Source organism: Lethenteron reissneri, chromosome 59, assembly GCF_015708825.2.
Source record: "Lethenteron reissneri isolate LAM-NWPU_2019-01 chromosome 59, ASM1570882v1, whole genome shotgun sequence".
NCBI classification, from domain to species: Eukaryota; Metazoa; Chordata; class Hyperoartia; order Petromyzontiformes; family Petromyzontidae; genus Lethenteron; species Lethenteron reissneri.
Window position 1 is genome coordinate 5,398,625 of NC_083837.1, and position 25,309 is coordinate 5,423,933.

At 45.6% G+C, this 25,309-nt stretch overlaps 1 protein-coding gene and 1 long non-coding RNA gene across 2 annotated transcripts; one reads left to right on the forward strand and one right to left on the reverse strand.

The window, feature by feature from the left end:
• Nucleotides 1–717: 717 nt before the first annotated feature.
• Nucleotides 718–8,278, reverse strand: LOC133357734 (uncharacterized). Its single transcript, XM_061575827.1, has 2 exons — nucleotides 8,115–8,278; nucleotides 718–2,768 (listed from the first exon to the last, which is right to left on the reverse strand). Exon 2 carries the CDS (start codon nucleotides 2,737–2,739, stop codon nucleotides 718–720), a length of 2,022 nt encoding a protein of 673 aa, XP_061431811.1. The 5' UTR covers nucleotides 2,740–2,768; nucleotides 8,115–8,278.
• Nucleotides 8,279–11,866: 3,588 nt separating this feature from the next.
• On the forward strand, nucleotides 11,867–24,597 carry LOC133357697 (uncharacterized). Its single transcript, XR_009756990.1, has 4 exons — nucleotides 11,867–11,980; nucleotides 12,916–13,027; nucleotides 20,490–20,595; nucleotides 21,202–24,597. It is a non-coding gene; the product is annotated as an uncharacterized LOC133357697 (long non-coding RNA).
• Nucleotides 24,598–25,309: the final 712 nt, after the last annotated feature.

A 25,309-nucleotide genomic window follows, 5' to 3' on the forward strand; every position in this document is an offset into this window, starting at 1 on the left:
TTCACCAGTAATTACAACTAGCTTCATCAGGTGACAGCCAGATTTGTGTAGAAGTCCACGTGTTTCGTTCCTTATAAAGAGGCATATATGTGGTGACCACACTTCTGCGCTCTTGCACAAAGTGGGGGGGGGGGGGGTGAAGGATTAATGAGCAAACGTACATTATGCATGCACATTATGCGAGCCCTTTGATCTTATCCTTCCTGTCCATTGTATTAAAATAGCAGTACCAACAGTAATCCCTATTGAAGTATGGTACCCTGATAGGCATGCATTTAAACAATGTATTATTTGACGATTTGCTTCCACGCAGCCCTAAGTCGGTAGGTATCCAAACAGTTAAAATTATTTGTATTTCTTTCAATTTCGATAGATTATATAATTAGTATTGGCCAGTAGTAGCTAGTTTTGCACAGAACTTCAACATTATCAAAATCAATTGAGTGTTCTTGTTGGCACGCGTGTATTTACTATTTCTCTGATGTTCTTTTAGTCTCGTGCTGATCATTCGTCCTGTTTGCCCAACATATCATTTGGCACAAGTGTAGTTAATCCTGTAGACACCTTCTGTTGATCGCTTCGGTAAAACATCTTTTGTACCAGAAGTCAAGTTCAAGAAACATAAGTACGTTTTTATTACAACTTAAAATATATATACATATATAGATATACATGTCCATCCAACCACGTCTCAATGTCTATGTCTGGGAGAACACGCTAGTTTCTCCCTCTGCGGAGTCTCCACCACTTTTCTTTCTTCTTGTTTCCCAGCTCCTGGTCTTGGCGCTCCTTCCCTCTGTCTCCTCCTCGTTCATTCTTCTCTTCCTCATCGTTCTCCAGCTGCCGTGTGCAGCCCAGGAAGCTCCAAATTGCCCAACGCCAGAAACTGTTCTTTCTCTCTCCCTTAGAAGATGGGATGTGCTTAATATCTTTCTTCTCTTCCTGAACAATGTCTGGCCTCCAAGGTTGCTCGCATCTCCCTTCCCCATTCACCACTTCCTGCTTTGTATCGTCTTCAGTCATGTTGACCTCCTTCAGCTCTACCTCATTTGCCTCTAACTCAATAGCTCCTACTTCTTTTGCCTCTAGCTCTATTGCCTCTACACCATTCACCTCTACCAAAATCGCCTCACTCTCCTCCACCTCAATAGCCCCTACCTCCACTTCTACCTCAATCACTTCTATGTCATTCGCCTCCAACTCATTCGGCTCCACCTCTGTAACCACCTCCTGCTTGGACTCTCCCTCAATCTCCTCTACCTCTTTTGCCACTTCCTGGATGGCATCTACTACATATGCCTCAACCTCCTTTGGCCCTTCCTGTTTTATCTCCTCCACCACGTTCTCAACTTTTTTTGACATTTCCTGTTTGGCCTTTACCTCATTCGTATCTACCTCATTGATCAAGACCTGCAAGGCCTTTTCTTCAATCGTGTCGACCTGAATTGCCTCTACCTGTTTCACCAATTCCTGCTTTGTATCTCTCCCAATCCCTTCTACGACATTGGCCACTACCTCTTTCACCACTTCCTTCCTGGCCTCTCCATCATTCCCCTCACCCTCAATCTCGTTTTCCTTCATCTCTTCTACTTCGCGAACTTCCATCTCAGTCCTTCGTAGCTTCCTATTCCTACGTTTCCTCTGAACACAATCCTCTCCCTCTTTCTTTGTCTCCACAACATTGTCAACTTTCTTAGCCACTTCCTGTTTGGCTATTCCCTCATTCCCATCTACCTCACTTGCCTCTACTTCTTTCCCTAAGTCCTCCTTGGCATCTCTCTCAATCCCTTCTAGGACATTGACCACTACCTCTTTCACAAATTTCTGCGTGGCCACTGCATCTATCACCGCTACCTCACTCGCCACTTCCTTTTTGGGCTCTCCATCATTCCCTTCTCTCTCAATCTCGTTTTCCTTCATCTCTTCTACTTCCAGAACGTTAATCTTAGTCCTTCGTAGCTTCCTATTCCTACGTTTCCTCTGAACACAATCCTCTCCCTCTTTCTTTGTCTCCACAACATTCGCAACTTTCTTTGCCACTTCCTGATTGGCTATTCCCTCATTCCCATCTACCTCATTTGGCTCTATCTCTTCTGCTAATACCTGTTTTGCATCTCTCTCAATCCCATCTATGACATTGGCCGCTATCTCTTCCACCACTTCCTGCTTTGCCATTGCTTCTACCTCAATCACCACTACCTCTGCCTCATTCGCTAATTCCCGCTTGCCATCTCCTTCTAACACCTCTACCTTATTCAACTCTACCTCCTTCATCACATCCTCCAAAGCCACTGTCTCAATCATCTCTACCTCAATCATCCCAACCTCCACCATTTCCTGCATGGGCTTTCCCTCACTCCCCTCTCTCTCAGCCACCTCTTCTTTCACCGTCTCCTCCAGAACTTTCTTCTTGTTCTTATGTTTCTTCCTACTCCCACGTTTTCTCTTCATACAATTTCTCTCCCCCACTTTCTCCATCTCCTCCATCTCGTTCTCAACCTTCTTGCTATTTTGACATGTCTGCTGCACATCCTCATTACTAGCGTTGACTTCTGCCTGCTGCTGCTCTTCTGCCTTTTGCTGCTGGTGGTGGATGATGAAGCTCTTCAGCTCGGTGCTGTTCTGGAATTCCAGCAGCTCCTGCTGATACTTGGCCTGCTGCTGTGCACAACGATCCAGCAGGATCATCTCAAGCTCCCGTATCTGGCGCTCAGCTTCTAGTCTTATGGCACAGTGCATCCTCTTGCGCTGCCTCTTCGAGCCAGGGTCTGGGGAGTCACATGGGGAGAAGAGAGCAGCACCACAAATGATTAATTAATGGGTGTTTGAGTATTTCCTGTATTATAATAGGTTTTTGCCCTTTTTTCTGGAAACAAAACAGGTGTTAAGATATTAAAACACCAAACTGATACCTTTTACAAGGAATCATGTCTGCATTAACCACAATGCTTGTGGTCAGAATGCAAACAAAAAAATACTCTAATATATGCATTGTCCTTGAAACTGATTGGTCCACACCAGAGACAGCTTTATTTTGAGCCTCGTCTCAAATGGTGTTAGACCAGAGGACACAAACATGCGCATTTCCTGTATGTTATTTTGGTAAAGAAACTTGGTACCATTGACAGGAATCTAACTTTACTTGAGACCGATGTAACAATGATACCACTGTAGGGAGGTCTGGAGGTTGACTCATGTGCCGGAGACACCTCCTCCTCCAAAGTACTTCATTAGATTTATGGGCTGGCTGGGGAGGCCCTATTAAGTTTGCGAGGTCTGAAACTCCAGGCCAAACATAAATAAACTTCCCTTATCTCCGAAAAAGTAAGATGGATTGATGACCAAGCTGTGGAAGTCTGGCTAAATTTATAAGATGTCCATTGTTTCACAAGAGAGAGCATGAATCGGATAATAAATACACTATTAATTCTTATACACTGGTCCATTCATACAATTAGTATATTAGTGGGCTACGTTAGAGAAGGAGAAGATAAAGGGAGGAGAGGAGAAGAGGAGGGCCGGGGTGCCCGGAGCCCAGAGAGTGCCCAGAGGGGCCAGAGAGCCAGGGGCAACCCGATGTTTATGTTAGCTGGATAGCATGTGCTCCCGTGCATGTGAGGTTGCTCTCAACAGAAGTCATTCCATGCACGAGAATGGCTGAAATGCTGAGTAACCACTCAGAGGTATAGTGGTAAAAACAGTGGAGATTTTTAAAGCAAAGTTTAACATTTGCAGTTGTCAATTTATATTGAGCCCATACATATGGCAAGTGAAATTAAGAAGACTTAAAGTGAGTGTTGCAGAAGAAGTCTTGGAGAAGGAAAGGCATTGCTCAAAACTGAGCTGCAAGGTCACATGCCATGAATCACATGAGCTTAAAAAAGTTACTGTAAACCAACAAGCCTGTTAATAATTATCATGGTGAAGACACCTCTATACGTTGGATACTGAAGGAAAACAATCGTGCTACCCATCGTCAAAGCCCGACAACACCTGACATTCGAGAAAGAAGTACAATTTCATCGTTCTACGCATCGTCAATACCCCACCACACCTGGCAAGTCACCAGCTGCACCAAGCACCTGGCTGTTGTGTTGTTCGAAAGACACTGTGTGACGACTTTACATTCACCGGCACAGCAGGTTTCTAAACGCCTGCCATGTCACCTTCTCAACACTAGCGTCAGAGACCGTCTGATACAGACTGAAAGCTGATTTCCTTTGTTGCACTGTTTGTATTTTATGAATGTCATATTATGGACTGGGTTATGCCTTATTAACCTAAATTCTGAATTTAGCCATTCATGTATTTCTATTACAGTATCACGTATTCTTTGGACCAAGTGTCAGTTGCATATTTGATGACTGGTACTCTGATTTTTTTTGACAAATAAGGGACTTGTTTTGATTAAAATGTGTCTGTGTGTGTGGTTGAACAGTGTAACAAATCCATGTGTTACATGTGTAGTGTTGCAGCACCGACTGGCGGCCAGAAGTAGCAATTGCGCGTGTTCCCACCCAAGGGGAACAACTGGGGCAAGGGTCATGGAAGGGATAAGAACTGGGCTAAGGGTCATGGAAGGGATCCATCTGTGAGCTCCCAGAACCTGCTAGAAGGGTCGAGAAAGGGGCCGTGGCCAAGGCAGGGCCAGGCCCCGCTGGAAGCATAAAAGGGGGCGAGAGAGGGAGCTCGGGGATGTTCGTGGGAATCAGGGTCGTCTCGCTGTGGAAGTCGTCCTCGCCGCCGCCGTCATCGCTGCCGTCCTTGCCCGATGTCACCACTGCTGAATAGTCAGCCAGCTATCCAGTCAGTTAGCGCCGTCGAGCTTGACGGTCAGCGTTACATTATATGCTTAGTGAGTCGTCTAGTGAGTACGAGTAATATAAATAAAGGTGCCTCTACAGTTACTGTCTCCAGAATCCTACATTACACATGTTATATATCTAAGAATGTGGACAATAACCTTGGCTTCTGTGATTGTAGTTAACAAAGCAATCATACCAAAACAAATACAATATTTCAATCAATTATAAATACCTGCCAGAACTACATCTCCATATATATTTGTCTGACTCCCCGTCTTTGTTTCCCCATGCCTCTCTCCCCTGTTTTTGTCTCATGGTGGTGTTTTTTATTTATTTAGATAATGGAGTCAGCCTCAAGTGGGTAAAGGAAGTGATGGCAAGAGGAAAAGGTGGAAAAAAGAGATGAGTTGTTTTATAGACTTGCTCGTGGTTACTGTGCATCTGCTGTTGGCCGCCATTACATGGTAAACGAGTCAACAGTCAGATTTATGAAGAAAAAATTCGAAGGCAATTAGGGAAAGTGTGGCAGCACTTCCACCAATGTGGACGACCCCCGAGAGGACACTTTGACTTTCTCTTCTTGTTTCATTTTAGTTATCTACATGTATTATTATACAATTTAATTACAATTTAGTTGTTATTTAAGTATACAGTACAGAATTAATGTTTTTAATATTTTTTACTCTCCAATATGTTCAGTCGGACACGGGACCCGAAACCTCCTTTTTCCCCCATATAAACATAGTATCTGCATTCACGAAATCTACTTTCATGCAAATTTTCAAGAATCTAACCCTCGTGAATGTCGAGGCATTAGCATACCTATATATCAGTATCAGTGTGTTTGTGTGTGTTATCTGAACCCCAAGACCTTATAGAATTGCTTTGCAAACCTGCAGACGAGAAAAACATTATGGGGCAAGGTGGGGATGACCCTGCTGGGGCTGCGTTGCCTCAAATATTGGTATAAGTAGCCTCCCTTCGTGAGTGGCTGGCTGAGGTGCCATCTGTCCAAGACCAGGAAAAGCGCCGGGAAAAGGTAATTTCCTAATCAAACTGCTGCGGGAGGGTGGCGCCTGTGTGCAGAATGCCCTACATGTCTTCATCACAACTGTCTGGACCACAAGATGGGTTCCACAGGATTGGAAGGATTCCCTGGTGGTCCCACTCTTTAAGAACGAGGACCGCACACATTGCAACAAGTATCAGGCATCTCCCACCCCGGTGTATTTAGGAAGGTCCTGGCAAGGATTATTCAACATTCCCTTGCCAGGCACACTGAGGAGAGGCTTGCGGACCCCTAATGTGGTTTCAGGCCGAGGGCATCCTGCACGGATGCCATATTCTCTCTCCGTGTGCTACAGCAGAGGTGTAATGAATTTCAAAGAGACCTACATCTCTGCTTTATTGACCTGGTCAAGGCCTATGATACAATCAGTAGGCCAGGGCTCTTTATTGTTATTCGTGCTTTCGGAGTCCCAAACCCTCTGCTCCCAATCATTAAGGACCTTCATGATAGTGGGCAGGCCCGGATAAAGTTGTTTGCCCGGGAGTCAGAGCAATTCCCTGTTTACAGTGGGGTGCGACAGGGATCTACTCTGGCTGACACATTATTTAGCATCATCTTCGACCACATAGTTCTAGCTTTTTATGGCTGTACCGGTGGATTTTTTTTTATATTTGGTACAGATACAATGGGAGGCTGATTGATGCCTGGGTGAGGTCAAGGGATGGCTCCCTCCTGGTCAACCATGGTATGTACACTGATAATTTGGTAGTTCTGCAGATAAGCCTGGAGAGTGCGACAAAGAGGTGGGGCCTTACCATCAGCCCTACCAAAACTAAGCACCCCCATGAGTATTTTGTATAATTTAATACTCCGCCCCCTCAACTACTCATGAGTGATGGGGTAGTTGTAGAGAGAGAGGAGAAGTTTACGTACCTGGGTAGTGTGCTTATGCAAAAATTCCGGTTTGGCAGCAGAGGTCTCACTCAGAATCGGTCAAGTGGCATATTTTCATCAGCTTCGTAACACTGTGGGGTATCTACCTCGCCTGTCACTCACTGGGTCTTCTTGGCCAATGATGAAATAAATGAAAAACTCTGAACCAGCTTTAAACTTTCAGACTGGCCTGCCTACAATCTACCCTGGGTTTAACTAGGCTGGAATGTGTGAAGAGCTCACAAATCCTTGAAAGATATGGACACATTCCCATCAGTGAGCTCCACTGGTGGGCAGGGCTGCATTGTCTGGGTCATGTAGCCCGCATGCTCAGCCACCGCATGCCCAAGTAGCTGCTGTTTTTCCAGATAGAGGGGGCTAAATGGGCGTGGCACGGCCTGGAGAAGAGATGGACTGATGCAGTACAGGAGGATACGGAGCTGAGTGGACTTGCCAAAGACTGGTACCACTGGTGTCAATTATGGTACCACTGGTGTCAAGATCGGCCTCTATGGAGGAAGCTCGTGAAGGATGCTCATGGGCAGTTGGTGAAAATTTCCCTCCAGCAAATAAGGAGGGCAGAAGAGCGACGCTCACAACAACAGGAGGTGCACTGGATGACTAAAACGCAGCAAGTTGGCACAATAGGATGCAATGATGGTGCGAGTCATCTCAGTCAGTCAACCCATCGCACTGGGGTCTGTCCCCTGATCTCCTGTCGGCAAGCCTTCGACACTTCAAGTGGCCTCGGAGTGCACCAAGCCTGGCACAAGCGCCATGGTGACGTCTCCGTCACTTAGTGGCGAATGAGGGCTGTTGTTGTTATCTGAGCCGGTTAGGGGCCTCCCCTAGGTCCACTCAGCCTCAAATAGGTATCTGATGCGGTGTGTAAACATCGCCACTTGGGAGACAAAGACGGCCAAGTGTGGTGCTGGCAACCCACCCTCGTGTGAGGTGCCGGCCGTCAAAGGTGCTCACTAACAACACTTGCTCCTAAAGTGTTTCAAGGCTATACACAATATTTCTGTCTTTGTTTGTGTCTATATGCAGTGTCTGTATGAGTGGTTGGGAGCAGTAGTGTCTGTGAGGATCGACCTGAGTTCGATTCCCATTCACAACCATCAGTGCCTAATAAATCAAACCAGTCGTGTGCCTCCCCTACATCTCCTCAGACTTAAAATAGTATCTTGTGCAACGTATAAACATCAAAGGCATCCGGGTGCAGTGCTGACCACCCACCCCATCATAGGTGCTAACTCGCTAACAGCACTTGCCTCAATAGTCTGTTAAGGCTATACGGGGATCTGTTTTTGTATACAGGTGCATGTGTCTGTGTGTATGTCTGTGTGTGGAATTTCAGTACTCACTTCCCCTCGGCTTGCTCTTCTCTCCACCCTGCAACAAAATCACAGCAGCGCACGTGAGACTCTAATCACATCACAGCTTATAACCACCATCATTACCGTCTTCATCATCACCACCATAATGATCACCATGGTAACCATAATCTTATTTCTCACTCCCAGGGTCCCTCCCCACGTGTGTCACTCCCCAAATCTAACTTCACGCGTGTGGATACCGCTTCGACCAATTACGGCAAAGTATTGCAAGTCTACGGAAAAATAGCACAACGGGACGCCCCCCACTTGCCCTCTGTCCCCCCACGTGGATCCCACATCCCCTCCCGTAGCCCCAACCCCTATCCCGCTCAGGCGGGGGGGGTTCTGTAGGGGGCCACGCGGGGGTGAGGAAATAGGGAAAGGTCGACTAAGCTTTCACTGATGACCCAGTGCAGTGTATAAACATCAACACTGGGGAGGGAAAGGCAGCATGGTGCGGACCAAAAGGATCACTTGTTTGCTGCCTTAGTCTTAATAGAAGCGCACGAACAACGCTTTCCCCAGCCGCCCATACGAATCTAGGGTGACATTCGTCTGTCTGTTTGTCTGTGTGAAGGCGACACGCGGGTGTGTGTAACATATGTGCATGTGTGTCGACGAATGCAAAAGGGACAAATGTACTCACGGAAGACATAGTCTTGACGGTACAAAGAGATGTCGTGGATGTTCACTTTGTCAACGACTTTGTTAACGATGTTACTGACGTGTTCAACCTCGCTGATGTTAGTCAACGAAGTTTACTAAGTCAGTTAACTGTGTTAACAATAGTTCTTGGCGATGTTGATGAAGCGGCGATGTTGATGAAGTGTAGTCCCGGATGCGATGCTCAACCGCACGGCAAGAACTCCAGAACCCCACGGAGAACCGAAGTCCCCACTTGTTGGAGCCACTGGGGATACCGCGTACCCACAGCACCTAGACGCCACAGATGATGAAGCCGAGTGAGCTCGGGTCAAATGTTGCTAACTGACTCCATAACTCACAATTTGGGGCACACACACATGATGTCCACCATGTACGGATCAGTTGTGTCGAGCTATGACATTTTGAATACATATTATCTAATTGTTTGAGGACTGAGAGAGCTATGTGACATTTTGAATAAATGTGTGTACGTGATGAATCAGTGATTAAGCAAAGGTGATTTTTTTTATCGGTAAAGTGATTCCTGTAAGAAAATTTATGTATCGTAAAAAAGATGATTTGTGGAACAAAAAAGTCCAATGGTGGATTTTTTTGGCTGTCAGCCCTCCCATTGTACCTGATTGGTTTCCCTAAGCATGAACATAATGTATCAATATTTTGTCGCAGGTAAATTTTATCCTGTTATAGCACGCATCTGGACGAATGCGAGGGGCGAATGTACTCACGGAAGATATCGCCTTGACGGTACAAAAGATGTCGTGGATGTTCGCGTTTGTCAACAACTTTGTTAACTATGTTACTGACGTGTTCAACCTCGTTGATGTTAGTCAACGAAGTTTACTAAGTCAGTTAACTGTGTTAACGAAAGTTCTTGGCGATGTTGATGAAGCGGCGATGTTGATGAAGTATTGTCCCGGATGTGATGCTCAACCGCACGGCAAGAACTCCCGAACCCCACGGAGAACCGAAGTCACCACTTATTGGAGCCACTGGGGAGACCGCGTACCCACAGCACCTAGATGTCACAGATAATGAAGCTGAGTGATCTCGGGTCAAATGTTGCCAACTAACTCCATGACTCACAACTTGTGGCACCTACCGTATACTTAGTGAACGAGCTATGTCATTTTGGATTACATCTATGTGTTCAAGGAGTGATTGACCTATGACATTTTGAATACATCCATCTATAAGATCGAGCATTGATTAAGCAGCGATTGAGTGTGTGTATATTTGATCGAGCAGTGATCAGGCTATGACATTTTAATATGTACTTCGAAATGATTGATCATTGATTCAGCAGTGATCCAGATATGACATTTTGAATACATCTGTCTATGTGATCGAGCAGTGATTGAGCAGTGGTCACGGTGTGACATTTTGAATACATGCGTCTATGTGATCGAGCAGTGATATAGCAATAAAATGTTGAATATTTGTTTCTATGTGATCGAGCATTGTTCGAGCGTTGACAAATTAGATAATAAATAAATAAAACTATTAATTGTTCTTATTTTACCAGGTAAGGCCCACTGAACGACATAGCTCTTTTTCAGATGTGTCCTGGCCACAAATGACAGCTCATTAAAGTGGCTTATCACATGGAAATTGATCTCAGCCAGGCGTCAGGGTTGGGCTCGAACCCACAACCTCCTGTACACCAGGCGAGGTAGTTAACATTTCGCCACCATGGCACCACATTACATGTGTCTATGTGATCGAGCATTGATCGAGCAGTGATCAAACTATGATTCTTAATACTTGTGTTTACGTGACCAAGCAGTGATCAAGCAGAGGCATTTTCTTTTAATCAGCAGTGATTCCTGTCACGATTTGTGGATCAAAAAAGACGATTTGTGAATAGAAAAAGCACACTGGTGAAATTCCTTGGCTGTTCGCCCTCCCATTGATGCCAATTGGCTTCCCTGTCTTGGATTAATACACGGCCTATGCGGAGGATGGGGGGGGATGCGTGACGACGTCAGCAGGCACACTGCGTAACGCTGCCGCATGCGGGTAACATCACTGATGTGACGTCCCCACTCACTTGTCGTGCAATGTCAGATCCATGGTTTCCCCCCCCCCCACCCAAATAAAAAAAGTATATTTTTATACTTTTTACATTGTGTACAGTATGGAAGCTAGCCACATGCCAAATTGAAAGTTTGTAGTCTAGTATATATCCATTATTTCCCGCCGCGCTTTTGTGCGGGATACCCGGCCTACGCGGAGGTTTGGTGGGGGGATGCGTGACGTCAGCAGGCACACTGCGTAACGCTGCTGGATGCGGGTGACGTCACAGATGTGATGTCTTTGACGTCACATCTGTGACGTCACAGATGTGAAATATTGCACGGCAAGTGAGTGGTGACGTCACAGACTTGATATATTTCACGCGAGCTGTGACGTCACATCTGTGACGTCACAGCTCACTTGCGTGAAATATATTATACCCATTATTGCGCCCCATCCCCCCCCAAATACAAACGTTTATTTTTATACTTTTTGCATTGTATACAGTCAAGAATACAGATGTACTCACGGAAGATGTCGCCTTGAAGGCCGAAAGAGAAATCACGGATGGTCACGTTTGTCAATAGATTTGGCAACTATGTTAATGAAGCGTTCAACCTCACTGATGTTTGTCAGGTTTACCAAGTAATTTAACCGCGTTAACGATGTTTATTGACGACGTGGGCGAAGAGTGCTCCCGAATGCGATCTTCAAGCACACGGAGAGCGCGTCCACCTCCCACGAAGAACAGTCCGTAATGGTCGACCGTTGCTAGGGAAGTGACGTCACTGGTTGCTAAGGTAACAAACCTGAAGCCCACGTGGTCCACTGCATCCTCCAGGCCTGAGTCGTTGCGACTGTCAATTTTGACTTTAAACTTTCGTGACTTGCAGGAATTCATATCTTTTGTTCTTTCGGTAAAGTCACGTAGATAGAAAATAACATTTTAAATTAAAGCAAAAACCCCACGACGTTTCGATCGCAACACAAGCGGTCTTCATCACGTGTTGCGATCGAAACGTCGCGGGTTTTTTGCTTTTATTTTAATTTATTTTTATTTTATTGTTATTTTCTATCTACGTGACTTTACCCGAAAGAACCAAGAATATAGTTACGACTGTACTCTGGTCGCCACGGATGAAGAGGCCGAGTGGGCTCGGTTCAACTGTTGCCAGGTACCTCCACCACTCAGCTCGCAGCACACACACACACAGTGTCCACTATGTACGGCGTGAAAGAAGTGTTTAACATGCTGTAAACACGTAGGGGCCAGTAGTAGACCCTGTGTGTGTGTGCGAGTCGCACGCGGTGAGGTGGAGGGGCCGTGAGGGCCGCGCGGGGGATGGGAGCGGTGTAGAGGGGGGGCTCTGCCACTTTGCTGTAGAACCCCGTGGCAACTTGCTACCGTAGCTACGTTGTGCTCAGCCAGCCAAGTTCATTCACCTGTCCCGAGCCTCCCTCAAGGTCGACTCAGCCTTAACCGAGTAGAGTTGTGTAAACGTCAACACTGGCGAGACGAAGGCGGCCGGGCGTGGTGCGGACCGCATGGACTGCTCGTGTGCCATTGTCTGTTGATGAACTGTGAATAACCCAACCAATAACAGATATCCATTGTAATTTACATGTCTTCGTATCCGATATGCGTACAAGTGACGACATCACATTTATCCCCCGTCTATTTAAGACCGAGACAGCGGGAGGATTTCACCACAACTCTGTCTGTCGCCTGACGAGGCAAGTTGTTGTTGTAGTTACAGGCGAAACGTCACGGTACTTGAATTGTTAATGTTGTGGGTTTATTCTCCAACACACCGATGTGCTGAACTAGTAACTAATTGGCATGTTTTGTTTACGTGACAAACCTTACTAATATTTACGCGATCTAACCCAAACAAACAAAAACACCCTCTAATAAGTATATATTTGTATTAATTAATTGGATGGACCTTGGCCTGGGACTGTGGAGATTGGGAAGTTATGGATGCAGCTTCTGTTTGTGCTGCCATCGGAATGACCCACAGTGGTTTTATATTAAATTTAATAGTGTATGTGCTTTGTGGTTGCTTTATTGCGCGTGTGTATGTACTGTGTAACACTTGTTTGAACGCAGGTGATGGGGTCGTCCATGTTGGGTGTCATTGCGGCCAAAAACAAGCAGCAGTACGAAGACCAGGACTCCCTGGTCTACCATGAGGACGAAATTGGCCTCGCCCGGTCACAAAGTACGACAGCAGTACAGGTTTCTGCCCTCACATGCACACACCTACGGGTTTCCCACTACAAAGATGAATATCCCCCATATAGCCTTAACAGACTGTTGTGGCAAGTGCTGTTGACAAGCACCTATGAAGGTCGGCACGTCTTCTTGGTTCTTTCGGTAAAGTCACGTAGAAGGGAAGTAATAAAATAATAAAAATAAAACATAATAAAATTATTCTCACGACGTTTCGGCCACAACGCAAGCAGCCGTCCTCAGGTGAAAACCAGGTCCGTCGAGGCGACAGAATCTGAATGAAACAGCACACGAGCTTGGAGCATATATATAAGCTGGGCGCCTTGACAAAGGAATTTGCATATCAAGAGGAATTTAGCATATTTATGGGAAATGCAGGAATGTGATTAGTACTACATATGCATGTGCATTATGCAGGATTAACAGCATCAAAGGGAGCTGCAACTGCAGCTCTCTTTGATGCTGTTAATCTGGCATAATTTTATTATGTTTTATTTTTATTATTTTATTACTTCCCTTCTACGTGACTTTACCGAAAGAAACAAGAAGATGAATCCCTGCAGTCACGAAAGCTTTAAATCAAAATTTAAGGTCGGCACGGTCTACCAGGGGGTGGGTGGCCAACACCACACCCGGCCGCCTTTGTCTCCCAAGTGGTGACGCTCCAGGTATTCGTCACTGGTGTTGGCCATGAGCGGGAATCCAACTCGGATGTTTGCGGGGTTCGGAGCGTCGCTTACTATCCACTGCGCCACTGCTACCCTCACATAACGCACACAGAAAAAAACACACACGAACCCGCACGCACGGACACACAGGGACCTGCTCAACATTGAAATGTGCAGCCCTTGTGTGGCGGCCTGCGTTGAATTTGGGCGTTCATCTCGTCACTCATGCAAAAAGTCTCGACACAATCAATGGCAGTCCCCCTTGCCCTGCCCGGCACGCACATCGGGCAAGGCATCCCACGCACAGCGCACACAACGTGCGTGTCGCGTATGCCAAATAAAGAGCCGTCCCCTAGTATACGGCAAATTCGGCCCACCGCTTTGGGGGAGGCCCCGCGTGTAGACATCAGTGTTACATGTAATGCTTCCAGTTTAGTTTGAAGGCATCGGGGGGCCCACGCACCCCGTTATTGACGGCTCTGGCCAAAGTACGGCAGCGCGGAGCACATGTTACGCGCACGGGCCACGTTGCGTCACGTGTACGTGACATACGAGGCAAGCACCTGCATTGCGTGTTCATCACTTGTAAGGCATGCCCTTTGTGCATGTGACGTGCGTAGTGTGTGCAACACGTGGGACATGTATGTCACACATGCGCATCGCAATGTGATGTCATGTGGACGTGGACATTTGAATCGCATGTAGCTCTCTGGTGGGCAGGACTGATCTTTGCGTGGGCAAGTAAGGGGGTGGCTGATTAATACTGATACGGAGACACGTCAAGCCACACACTCGCCAACACACTCACACACTGGCACTCACTGCACACTCACACACTCACACACACTGCACTCACACACACTCACCGGCACACTCGTGTGCTTGCACACTAGTGAGCTTCCACAAAAATGTGCTGGACATTAGTGAGGCCACACACCAAAGAGCACACACCAGCAGGTTTACATATCAGTGAGCTTACACACTCGTGGGCGCACACACACAGTAGTGAGCTTACAGATTAGACAGCGTACACACCAGCTCACCGGTGAGCTCCACACTGGTGAGTTCTTAACCCTAAACCTAATAGATCCCAAATGTCATGGCTAAAGTTATTTTCCACACACGCACGTGCAGACACGCGCATACATACGCACGCACATATGAAGGCATGCATACACACATACGTGCACACAAACACATATGCTTGGACATGTGTCAACATATACAATTCCATGGCGTTGTAATTGACACTCCCAGAAGTGGAATCAGGACTCCCGAGGGTGAGTGTGAGAGACAAATACTTATGATTTTTTAAAATTACAAATACAAGCATTTCCAGCTATTGACATTAAATATATAACTCTGGAAGATGATGGTGATACAGGTGGTGGGTAGGGGTAGCGTAGCGTTTAGCACACTGCGCTACGAACCCGGCGACCCGATCTAAATTCTCGCTCATGCCAAACGCAGGAAACGATTATCTGAAACGGTCATGGGCCTCTCCTAGGTCGACTCAGCCCTAAATAAGTACCTGGTGTTGTGTAAACACTGCTGGGGAGACAAAGGTGGCCGGGGGTGGTGTTGACCATCCACCCCTCGTGTGCCATGCTGGCCTTCATAGGTGCTCGCTAACAGCACTTGCTCCAACAGTCTATTAGGGCTATATGGGGAGTCTTTGTCTTTGGTGGTGATGATACAGATTGTGATTGATCATACAGACGGTTAGGATGATAATGATGATACATTTGGTGATGATGGTGATTATGAAGATGGTGGTAATGATGGGACTGTAAGAGTTGTCCTTGAAGATTATATTTACTGTGTAACATTGCGAAGACACACTAATATAAAATGTATTCATTAAAGCAAATGATTTGAAGCTTTCGTGACTGCAGGAATCCATACTCTTTGGTTCTTTTGGTAAAGTCACGTAGGTAGAAAAATAAAATAAACCAAATAATATATCACGACGTTTCGATCGCAACACAAAGCGGTCATCCTCAGGCGGAAAAAATAATCCAGCAGTGGAACTGCTGAACCAGCGAGAGAGCTGTTACAACAAGGTTATTTACGTGGCGATGGGCAAGCAAGTGGGGTATGAGTTGGAAAGGAATTCCATCCCCGGACGCAAGTACGTCAGTTGTGTTAATGGGGGAGATTAGGGAGAGAGAGATTAGGGAGAGAGATTTGCATGAAATGAGCTACCGTCGCTGCATAAGAGTATTGTCGCATATGCGCACAACAGCAGTGTTAATGGGAGATTAGCAGGGAGATTAGGGGATTAGCAAGTTAATGTCATGTCTATGTGTAGCACAAGCTCCGGCGCTGCCAACTGCACTGTGAGGCAAGCGCGTCCACGCAAGAGAACCACCGCAACGGTGATCGCGTCAGTGATACACAAAGCCCATCACACAGCTAGAACCATCGATACATCAAGGCTAAGGGAGCAGAGGTGGCCATGTTAGTGAGACTACAGCCCGTTAATGCAGAGGCACCTAACAGGGCAATGCAGTCGGAGATAACAGCCGTGTTTCAAATCTGCCTTGTGTTTGCGAAACACGGTCCGAGACATGTCGTTTCGTTTCCGCAATGTAACTGCTGCCGCAGACACAACTTGGTTTGTAGATGCCAGGGTATTGCATGTTAGGAATGACATCCTTCACAGATGGATCAAATCATGGATTTTGTGTACCGTATTGAATCGGACCTGGATCTTGTGTTTGTTTAAGATTTTGGACATTTTTTTGGTAACACCTGCTATGTATGGCAAGGTGATGGTTTTGATTGGGTGCTCAGATGGTTGTCTCCCCATGGTTGGGGATACAGCTTTGCGGATTGTGCAGTCTGAGTATCCATTCATTTTGAGGGCTTGGTGTACGTGCTCCAGTTCACTGGCTAGTTGGCGCTGGACGGAGATGCAGCGGGTCCTATGGTGTAGTGTTTTGATGAGGGAGTTCTTCTGGGCCGGATGGTGGTGGGAGTCAGGCTTTAGATAGGAATGTGGGTGGCTTTCCTGTAGACGGAATGTCCCAACGAGCCATTAGGCCTCTTCTCGATCAAAACATCCAGGAATTGTAGCTTGCCATCATTTTCCACTTCCATGGTGAATTTGATGGATGGGTGGATGGAATTGATGTGGTTGAAAAACGAGTTCAATGCTGGCTGGCGCTTTTGGCCAGATGACGTTAGTGTCATCTATGTATCTCTTCCACAGGGAATGATGTAGGGTGGATGTCAAGATGGCATATGTTTAAAATTTATCCATGAAAACATTCGCTACCACTGGTGATAAGGGAGAACCCATAGGGGTACCTTAATTTTGTTTGTAGAATGTACCATTCCAGATGAAGTAAGTGTTGGTAAGGCAGTTCCTCACCAAAGTTGGTACATCAGGATTCAGTCCCTTTTGGACCAAGTCTTCAATGATTGCTTTGGTGTTAGGTACAGTTACCTTGGTGAACAGAGAGACTACATCGAAGCTGACAAGCAAATAATCTGGAGATAGTGAAATGTCCTTAATTATAGAAACCAAGTGAGCTGAATTAAGTACTGCTGAGGTGGTCATGCCCGAGTCCCTGCTTCCTTTCTATGGATTTCTGCGGGATACACGGCCGACGCAGAGGGTTGGGGGGGGATACGTGACATCAGCTGTTGTGCATGCACAAAGCCAGATAACTTCACTGAGATTTCTTCTGCGCCACTTTGGCCTGGAGCCTTGCATAGGGAAATGACTGCACGTTAATGCAAAATGTAACTAAAACTCCATATTTACATTTTTTCTGTTTCCTAAATTTAGAATAAACTTAATTTAGCATATCGTACATTTCTACATCCAGTGTGACAGCAGCAGTTACATGATCAAAAACAGCAATATCATCATCAGCATCATCATCAGCAGCAGTTATATGATCAAAAACAGAAGTAGCATCAGCAGCAGCGACATCGTCATCATTAGCAGCAAGTCGGGATAATGTCAGCATTAGCAACAATGCCACGAATCTGGAACATCCTCTCGCATTGTCAAACTTACCTTTCTTGTTAACGGTTCAGGTTGCTGTGACTTGTTTTACCAGTGGCGTTAACCCTCGAACCTTACGTGGGGCAAATACTGCACGTTAGTCAGGGGAATGTGGTGCAAAAGTGAATTTAAACTCCATGGGCAGATAGCTCGTAGTAGTAGGTGTCCATTGCACATTTCGTCATTTGTTCTTTCCACTTTCCTCTCTGTCTTGTAGTGCCAATATGTCTCAGGTAGTGGCTACATCTTCTGGCACCAATCTCTTAATGATGTCGTCGTCAAACCATTCTCTGTTAGCTCTTCCTCTCTTTCCGGTTCCTTCCATTTTTCTGAACAACACACTTTAAATTTTCCTGTTGTCCAAATAGTGGCAGTTTCCTTCCCATCACTGCCTGCATCATCATCAGGTTGTCTTCTATGTGCAACCTTTTTCTCACTTCTACGGTTGTCACTCTTTGTGTCCCGCTTAGATGCGGCATCTTTCTGTAGCAATACATTTCGAGTGACAGTATCTTATCTCTGTTAGTCTTTTTTTTAATAAGTCTCGCAGGCATACAAAGGTGTTACTGAACCCGCATGTTCTTAAGATGTTCAGCTTGGTCTTGCAACAGATTTGCTTGCTTCTCCAGATGTTATTGAATACTGACATTAAACTCATACGTTCCCCTTTGCATTGACAGTTATCAAAACGTTACACGAGCACTGCATTTATTTGATTCCTACATTGAGTGCTACAGCAGCAGCCACAACATCGTCATCAGAAACAACTTTAATATTGGCAGCAGCAGCAAGAGCAATGCCATTACAGTATCCTGATCATAACGGTCATCATCCCGTAGGTAAATTTACTCCACTGTTGTGAGTTGTTGAGGATCTGCGAAGCTGGAGGACCTTCAAAAGTGAATGAACCTCTGCAGCTGTGACGCTCAACAAGGAAAGGTGTGTATAGCTCGGCAACCTCGGCGGCGGGTCTTTAGCGAGTGGCCGAAGGCAGCCCACACGTACCACGTTCAGCACGTGGTCTATCCGGCCCGTACACGTCCAGGTCAAAAGACGAAATATAGACGATAAAATATATAAAATATAATTTTTCCGAAAGAACCAAAGTGAGGTTCTGGAGTCACATCATATAATGAAATACCCCTTGAAATTTTACTTCTTGAAAATGTATAATATTGGAGAGAGGAATTTGATTTGTATTATGAGATGTTGCTCATTTGTACGTGGGCGCTTATTCTATTAAATCAAATCTCTATGCAAAAGCAAGCAATTAAAATCTTTCTTATTGTTCGGATTCAAGTATACATATTTAATCTAGATTTGAAGTTTTCGTGACTGCAGAGATCCATACTGTTTGGTTATTTCGGTAAAGTTATTTTATACCTACGTGACTTTACCGAAAGAACCAAAGAGTATACATATTTAACGCGGCATGTGATCAACGAAACATCTATAATATCAAATTGTTTTGCAGAGTAATTCACAGCATACGTCTTACACAACTAACACGATCAAACATGCACTCTTTAAACGAATGCATTCTCCGTTCTGATAAACTTTAAACAGCAGCGTATTTATCGAATTGTTGCAGAGGGTCTCGATTCAAGGCCGGTGGCCGCTCTGGTTAGTACCGCAGTCTTGCTTCGCAGTCGACACTGTTAGAACGAACACGTACATGATTCGAAAAAGAAAATCGGCCAAGTGTTGTGCGGCGTAATTATCCAAATTTGAGGAAGTTACTCGCAAATTCTTCCATTGGGGAAACCGCCTAATAACATCACAAACCAACTGGCAGGGTAAAGCCCGCTTGCAAGGCCGCGGCTGAAAAAGGGCAGCTGTCCCCAGTGTCCCCCTGGCGCAGGGTACATATGAAAGGGGTCCGTGGAAACTGGTATTGATGTAGTTTACGCGTCGCCATAGGCGGCAGGGTGGCACATTGGTAAGTAACCCTTGCGCCTTGCAGCAAGAAACATGGGTTTGATTCCCGACTCGAGCGCGTTTCTGCGTGGAGTTAGCATCTCTCCCCCTGTTCATCAGAGTGTGTAAGTGCAATGGAGTGTTTGAGTGAGGGTGTGTGCGAGTGAGTTAACGCGAATGTGTGAGTGTGTGATGATTGTATGTTCTCCCCCTCTTTTGAGTCTCCTCCGCGTTCTCTAGTTTCTTTCCATAGTAAAAAAAATACCCAATACAACGAGTCTGGCATTGGACAAAGCATCCCAATACTCAAAAATCACCTGCAAATTACTCAATTGGGACTACACAGCGACGGCAAAAACTTTGCAGGACGCTCATGAAGATGAAGAAGAGTCTTGAGTTTTTTCAGGGTAAACAAATGTAATAATAAATCTTGACTTAAAGCTTTCATGACTGCAGGAATTCATATTCTTTGGGTCTTTCGGTAACGTCACGTAGATAGGTTCAAAGAAAATAACCAAAAATAACAAAAACTACGACGTTTCGATCGCAATACAAGCGTTCGTCATCAGGAAGAAAAAAAGAGAGGGGGACAGCTGCTGAGGCAGATAGTCTGCCTTATCTGAACCGGTGTTGTAGCTATCCTAGGTAAACTCTGTCTTAAATGAGTACCTGGTGCAGTGTGTATACATGAGCACAGGGGTGACAGAGGTGGCTGCATGCACGTGGTGCTGGCCACCTACCTCCTTGTGGGCCATGTCGCCTAACAGCAGCACAGTCTGTTAAGGCTCATTTGGGTGATCTTCAACTTTGTTGTACGTTTGTGCCATCTTGTGTGTCCGCTGTCACAGATTCCAAGCTACAACCCTCCGGAGTCCACCCCATGGGGCTCGCCTTCTCCCCGGCCTAAAAAACCCAGACAGTACTAGTGCATCATGCATGCGGTGTCAACAAGAGGTAAGAGGTGCATGAGTGGGCACACACTCTGGGTTTTACACCTGCAGAGTTAATTAAGTGTACATTGTGCTCGCAAGCAGAGGTGAACAATAAAAAAATCAGTGGCGGTTATGAGAAACGCTACCTTGAAGTAACGGACGCTGTGCACTCTGAACTTGCAATCCAGAAGTTACTGGTTCGTTTTCCCATCGCAGCGGTTGAAACAGTGGGGCAATTTTCTTAAATTTACAATTTTAACCTTGCCAACTAGGACAAAAAGTCAGGTGAGATATATTAGCGTCATGATGTATTCATAGTTTAGGACAGCTTATGCCCACTTCTTAACCAGCCAAGACACTGACCCCCTTTTGGTGAAGGTGATTTCACAAAAATATTTGTTAATGAATCGGAGGTGTTTATTGACTAACCACAAAGCACTGTGATCCATTCTGGTATATCTCAACATGTTCCGTGATCCACCAGAATGCTATGACCAACAGCTACCCGGATGGATTTAACCGAGTAATATAACACGAATGACATGCCAAGTGCTTGTGCCATCTATTTCTAGAAAAATTATGTTTTTAATCCATTAATTCTTAGTCAGGGATTCTTATTTGCCATCAGTACCTGGGGTGGCAGCATTGGATGTCCCGGCAGCAACCGGGGTGGTGGTGGCAGTGAGGAAGCTGCCAGCAGCTGCTAGGGTGGCAGCGTTGGATCTCCCGGCGAGAGCCGGGGTGGTGGTGGCGGCATTGGATCTGTATGTGGCAACCATGGTGGTAAAGGGGGCGATGAATCTCCAGGCAGCAGCCGGGGTGGTGGTGTCGGCATTGGAGCTGCCAGCAGCAGCTGTGGTGGCAGCGCTGAATCTGCCAACATCAAGCGCCATGGCGGTGGGGGTGAATGATATGCCAGAAGCAGTCGGGGTGGGGGTGTCGATGCATCTCCCAGCAGCATCCCTGGTGGTGACGGCAGAACTGCATGTGGCTGCCAGGGCGGCGTTGGAGGCAGTGGTGGTGTTGGTGAAGACTGTGGCCGTGGCTTTCTCCAGCTCCTTGAGCTATCGACGCATAAAACACATCGGGACTGTGAAAATTACGGCTTCGTATTACCAATATCTTACCTGTCCAGAGAAGCCCATGCACGAACGTTGTACATAGAAACCTATAGACTCAGAGGCCCATAGACTGAGTCACAAATAGCAGTGGATAGGGTCCGGAACGCTGTGGTGGAAGTAAAAATATGAACCCAACTGCGTGCTTCTGAATGGAACCAGGGACCCAAGAAGTGTCATCATAGGCTTTCCCTCACAATCAAGGATGATTGTCTTCCAGAGAAAATTTGGATTTTCCGTGGGTCCAAAGATGGCTGAAGAGACCAATCTGGGATCGACAGATTCTGCCGCAACTCGGGCACGTGTCCAGAAATAGTGGTGGGTGGAACTGCGTTAGTCAGTCGGGCAGCAGCTTATTGTTTCCGCCATTCCCACTTTTCCTGTTTCTGCTCTTAAGTTTTAAAATGTTTGGCTCCTTAAAATAGACTCTGTCTCCATGTGAGGTGATCCTGGGAAAGAGACTTCCTTGAGGTAGTGTCGATGGAGCACTTCTTCATGTTGGCCTTGAGGACATCCTTGAAGCACTTTCTCTGACGGCCTATATTCTCCCACTGTTGGTGAATCAAGTTTGATAGTTTTTCATTGAGGCGTTGGCGGAAGAGGTCTTGCTTAATGGAGTCCTATAAAGCTTCAATGTTAATCTTCTGTAGACATCTCTTCGATGAAGCCGTCGCTTGGGAGCCAGTTTTATGAGCATGGTTGAGCAGATGAGTCGATGATCAGTCCAGCCACCAGCAGCTACTAGAACAGCCTGGATGATGCAGACATCTTTTGGATCCTGGGCATGGACAAAGACGTAATCGATCAAGTGCTGGTGCTTAGATCACAGACGATGCCATGATGTTTTGTATTTGTTTTTCTGGCGTAACAGAGTGTTGATGATGATGACTCCATTTTCCGTGCATTTAGTCAAGGGAAAGATGCTGTTGGAATTGACTTCACCCATTCCTTCCTTCCCGATGGTTCCATTACAGACGTTTATGTCTCTTCCAACTCTGGCATGAAAATCACCGAGCAGAATAAGTTTGTCTCCCACAGGAACAGTAGAAAGGACCTAGCCAAGGTTGACATAACATTCTTTTTTGGTTTCATAATTGGAGTGAAGAGTCAGGGCATATACGCTGATGACAGTGGAATATTGGCTCCCCACCCGTTTGAGACATAGCCATGAGGCGCTCACTGATTCCGATAGGTAACTCATCAAGTTCATTCTTGATGGAGAAACCAACTCCGTGCAGCTGCCGCTGTTCTTCCTGTCTGCCTTTCCCGAAGAGGGTACCGCCATCCTTGTTCCTTGAGCTGCCCCTCCTCTTCTCGTCGAGTATCATTGAGGGCAGCCACGTCAGTGTTGTATCGTCTGAGTTCCTGGGCCACGATTATGGTGCAGCATTCTGGGCGTTCACTTTTAGGTATGTCCATAAGGGTCCTGACATTCCAGTTCCCAAAGGCAACTATCTGAATTTGATTGTTTCCACCACAGTAATGGGGATCCTTCTGAACGTGGTTATCCAGTCGGGAAGGAGTGAGACAGACTATGTTTAGGGCCACTTTTCTAGCCCGTTCCCCACGTGGGGTGAGCAGAGTGGATCCTTTAAAAGGACTGCTTAGTCGCAGTTATAGCTGCAGAAACACACTCTTGTTTCTGCTGAGTGTTAGACAACCTTCTTGTAGCTGCCACTTGTGTGCTAGTTTGTGGCTAGAAGCTTCTAGACTTCACACTCATGCTCCCGTCGTCACTAGTTGGTCACCAAAAAAATTGTATTGAATGTGCCAGAAGATGTTGTTCCTTTAATGAAACACACCTTAGCATGATTTATTTTATTGTGGAGAAGCTGTTGTACAGCAGCTTCCACGCAGTTCTTGAGAGAATGTGAACATGAATCCAATGGCAAGGAGACCAGTACGATTGGAGATATCGTTTTGCTGCAGTCTTGGTCCGCCTTCACAGCTGTTGAGACGTTAACATCTTCTTCCTCCTGCTCTGCTATTGAGGACTTGTTAACCCATGGTATGCTTATTATAATGGCGACCTATACTCACCATGTCACAGCATAGTTACAGAGTATATGTGGCTTTTGAAGAGGAAAACCATTGGCATTTTCAGTCCGAACCACACCCTGGTGGGGCTGTCACTGCTTGGTCTACAACTGCTTATCCGCCAGGGTTGCCGCTGCTTATTTTGCAGCTAACCTTCACAGAAGGTCGTTCCACTATCCACCACCTGCGGACGTGCTAGGTAGCAGTGCAGCTCTGCCTCCAAAGTTTAGTGGCGGATTGTCTATATATATCTACGTACATAAATGACAAGTAGGAAGAAGTAAGAATAGGTTTTACTCTTTCTGGCAATAAAACAGGTGTCAAGATGTTAAAACACCAAATAGATACCTTTGTCAACAATCAAGTCTGCATTAACCATAAATACTCGTTGAGAACATGCAAACAAACATCCTCTGATAACACTATGTAACACAATTTTTGTTCCGAAGTAGTAAGTGTTATTTCGTAATTGCTTATGCCAAAAAAGTATAGAAAATGGATATTATTCCCCACAAACTTTGCTTTTGTGACCAGGACAGTGCTATTTAGAAATTTACATATTTTCAATGAAAAAACAGACCAATTTGTGTATTTTCGTTCAGGTAAAGTCAGAAAAAACAACATATGAATAAAAACTAACATGTATTTATACTAAATTAATGCAAAAATGACGACAAAAGATTTAGAAGTGAGTAGTTTTCGAGATTGACGATTATACTGTAAATCACGTTCTCACTATCTCCAGGTGATTTGCTCGTTAGTTTCGAAGTAGTTTCTTTGTTCACCAAAGTTCCTGTGCCTGACACCATTGCAATCATTGAAGATCAAGTCCAACAAGGATTGAATGCTGATGTACCGGCCCTGGTTAGACACTGCCTCACCAATACATCACCTGGAATGGAACATTTTACAAACAAGTTGAAGGCATCTTCTTGGTTCTTTCGGTAAAGTCACGTAGAATGGAAATAATAAAATAATAAAAATAAAACATTCTCACGACGTTTCAGCCACAACACAAGCAGCCGTCCTCAGGTGAAGAACAGGTCTGTCAGAAAGACAGCGTCTGAATGAACACCACCAGGCTTGGCAGCGTATATTTAAGCTGGGTTGGAGGGGGAAGAGCGCCTTGACAAAGGAATTTGCGTATCAAGAGTAATTTAGCATATTTATGGGAAATGCAGGTATGTGATTAGTACTACTTATGCCCGTGCATTATGCAGGATTAGCAGCATCAAAGGGAGGTGATATGGGAAATGCAGGTATGTGATTAGTACTACTTATGCCCGTGCATTATGCAGGATTAGCAGCATCAAAGGGAGGGGATAGGGGTAGCATTAATAAAGGGAAGGAGTGTTAATAATATGTAGCTGCAGTAACTAAAACCACCATGTAAACAACTAAAGTATAAACTATATAATATCAGTATACTAAATATACTCTACAATAAGCTGAGTTACTAACAGTAAGTAATACATTACAATTCTACGTCGTAAAAAATATAATATGCTTCCATCTAAACTTTATTCTCTTACATCACACGAGTCTACACCATACTATATACTGCCCAACGTTAAATTATAT

Excerpts from the sequence above, each read along its gene's own strand:
- LOC133357734 (XM_061575827.1), bottom strand. The coding sequence starts at position 2,739 with ATGCACTGTGCCATAAGACTAGAAGCTGAGCGCCAGATACGGGAGCTT.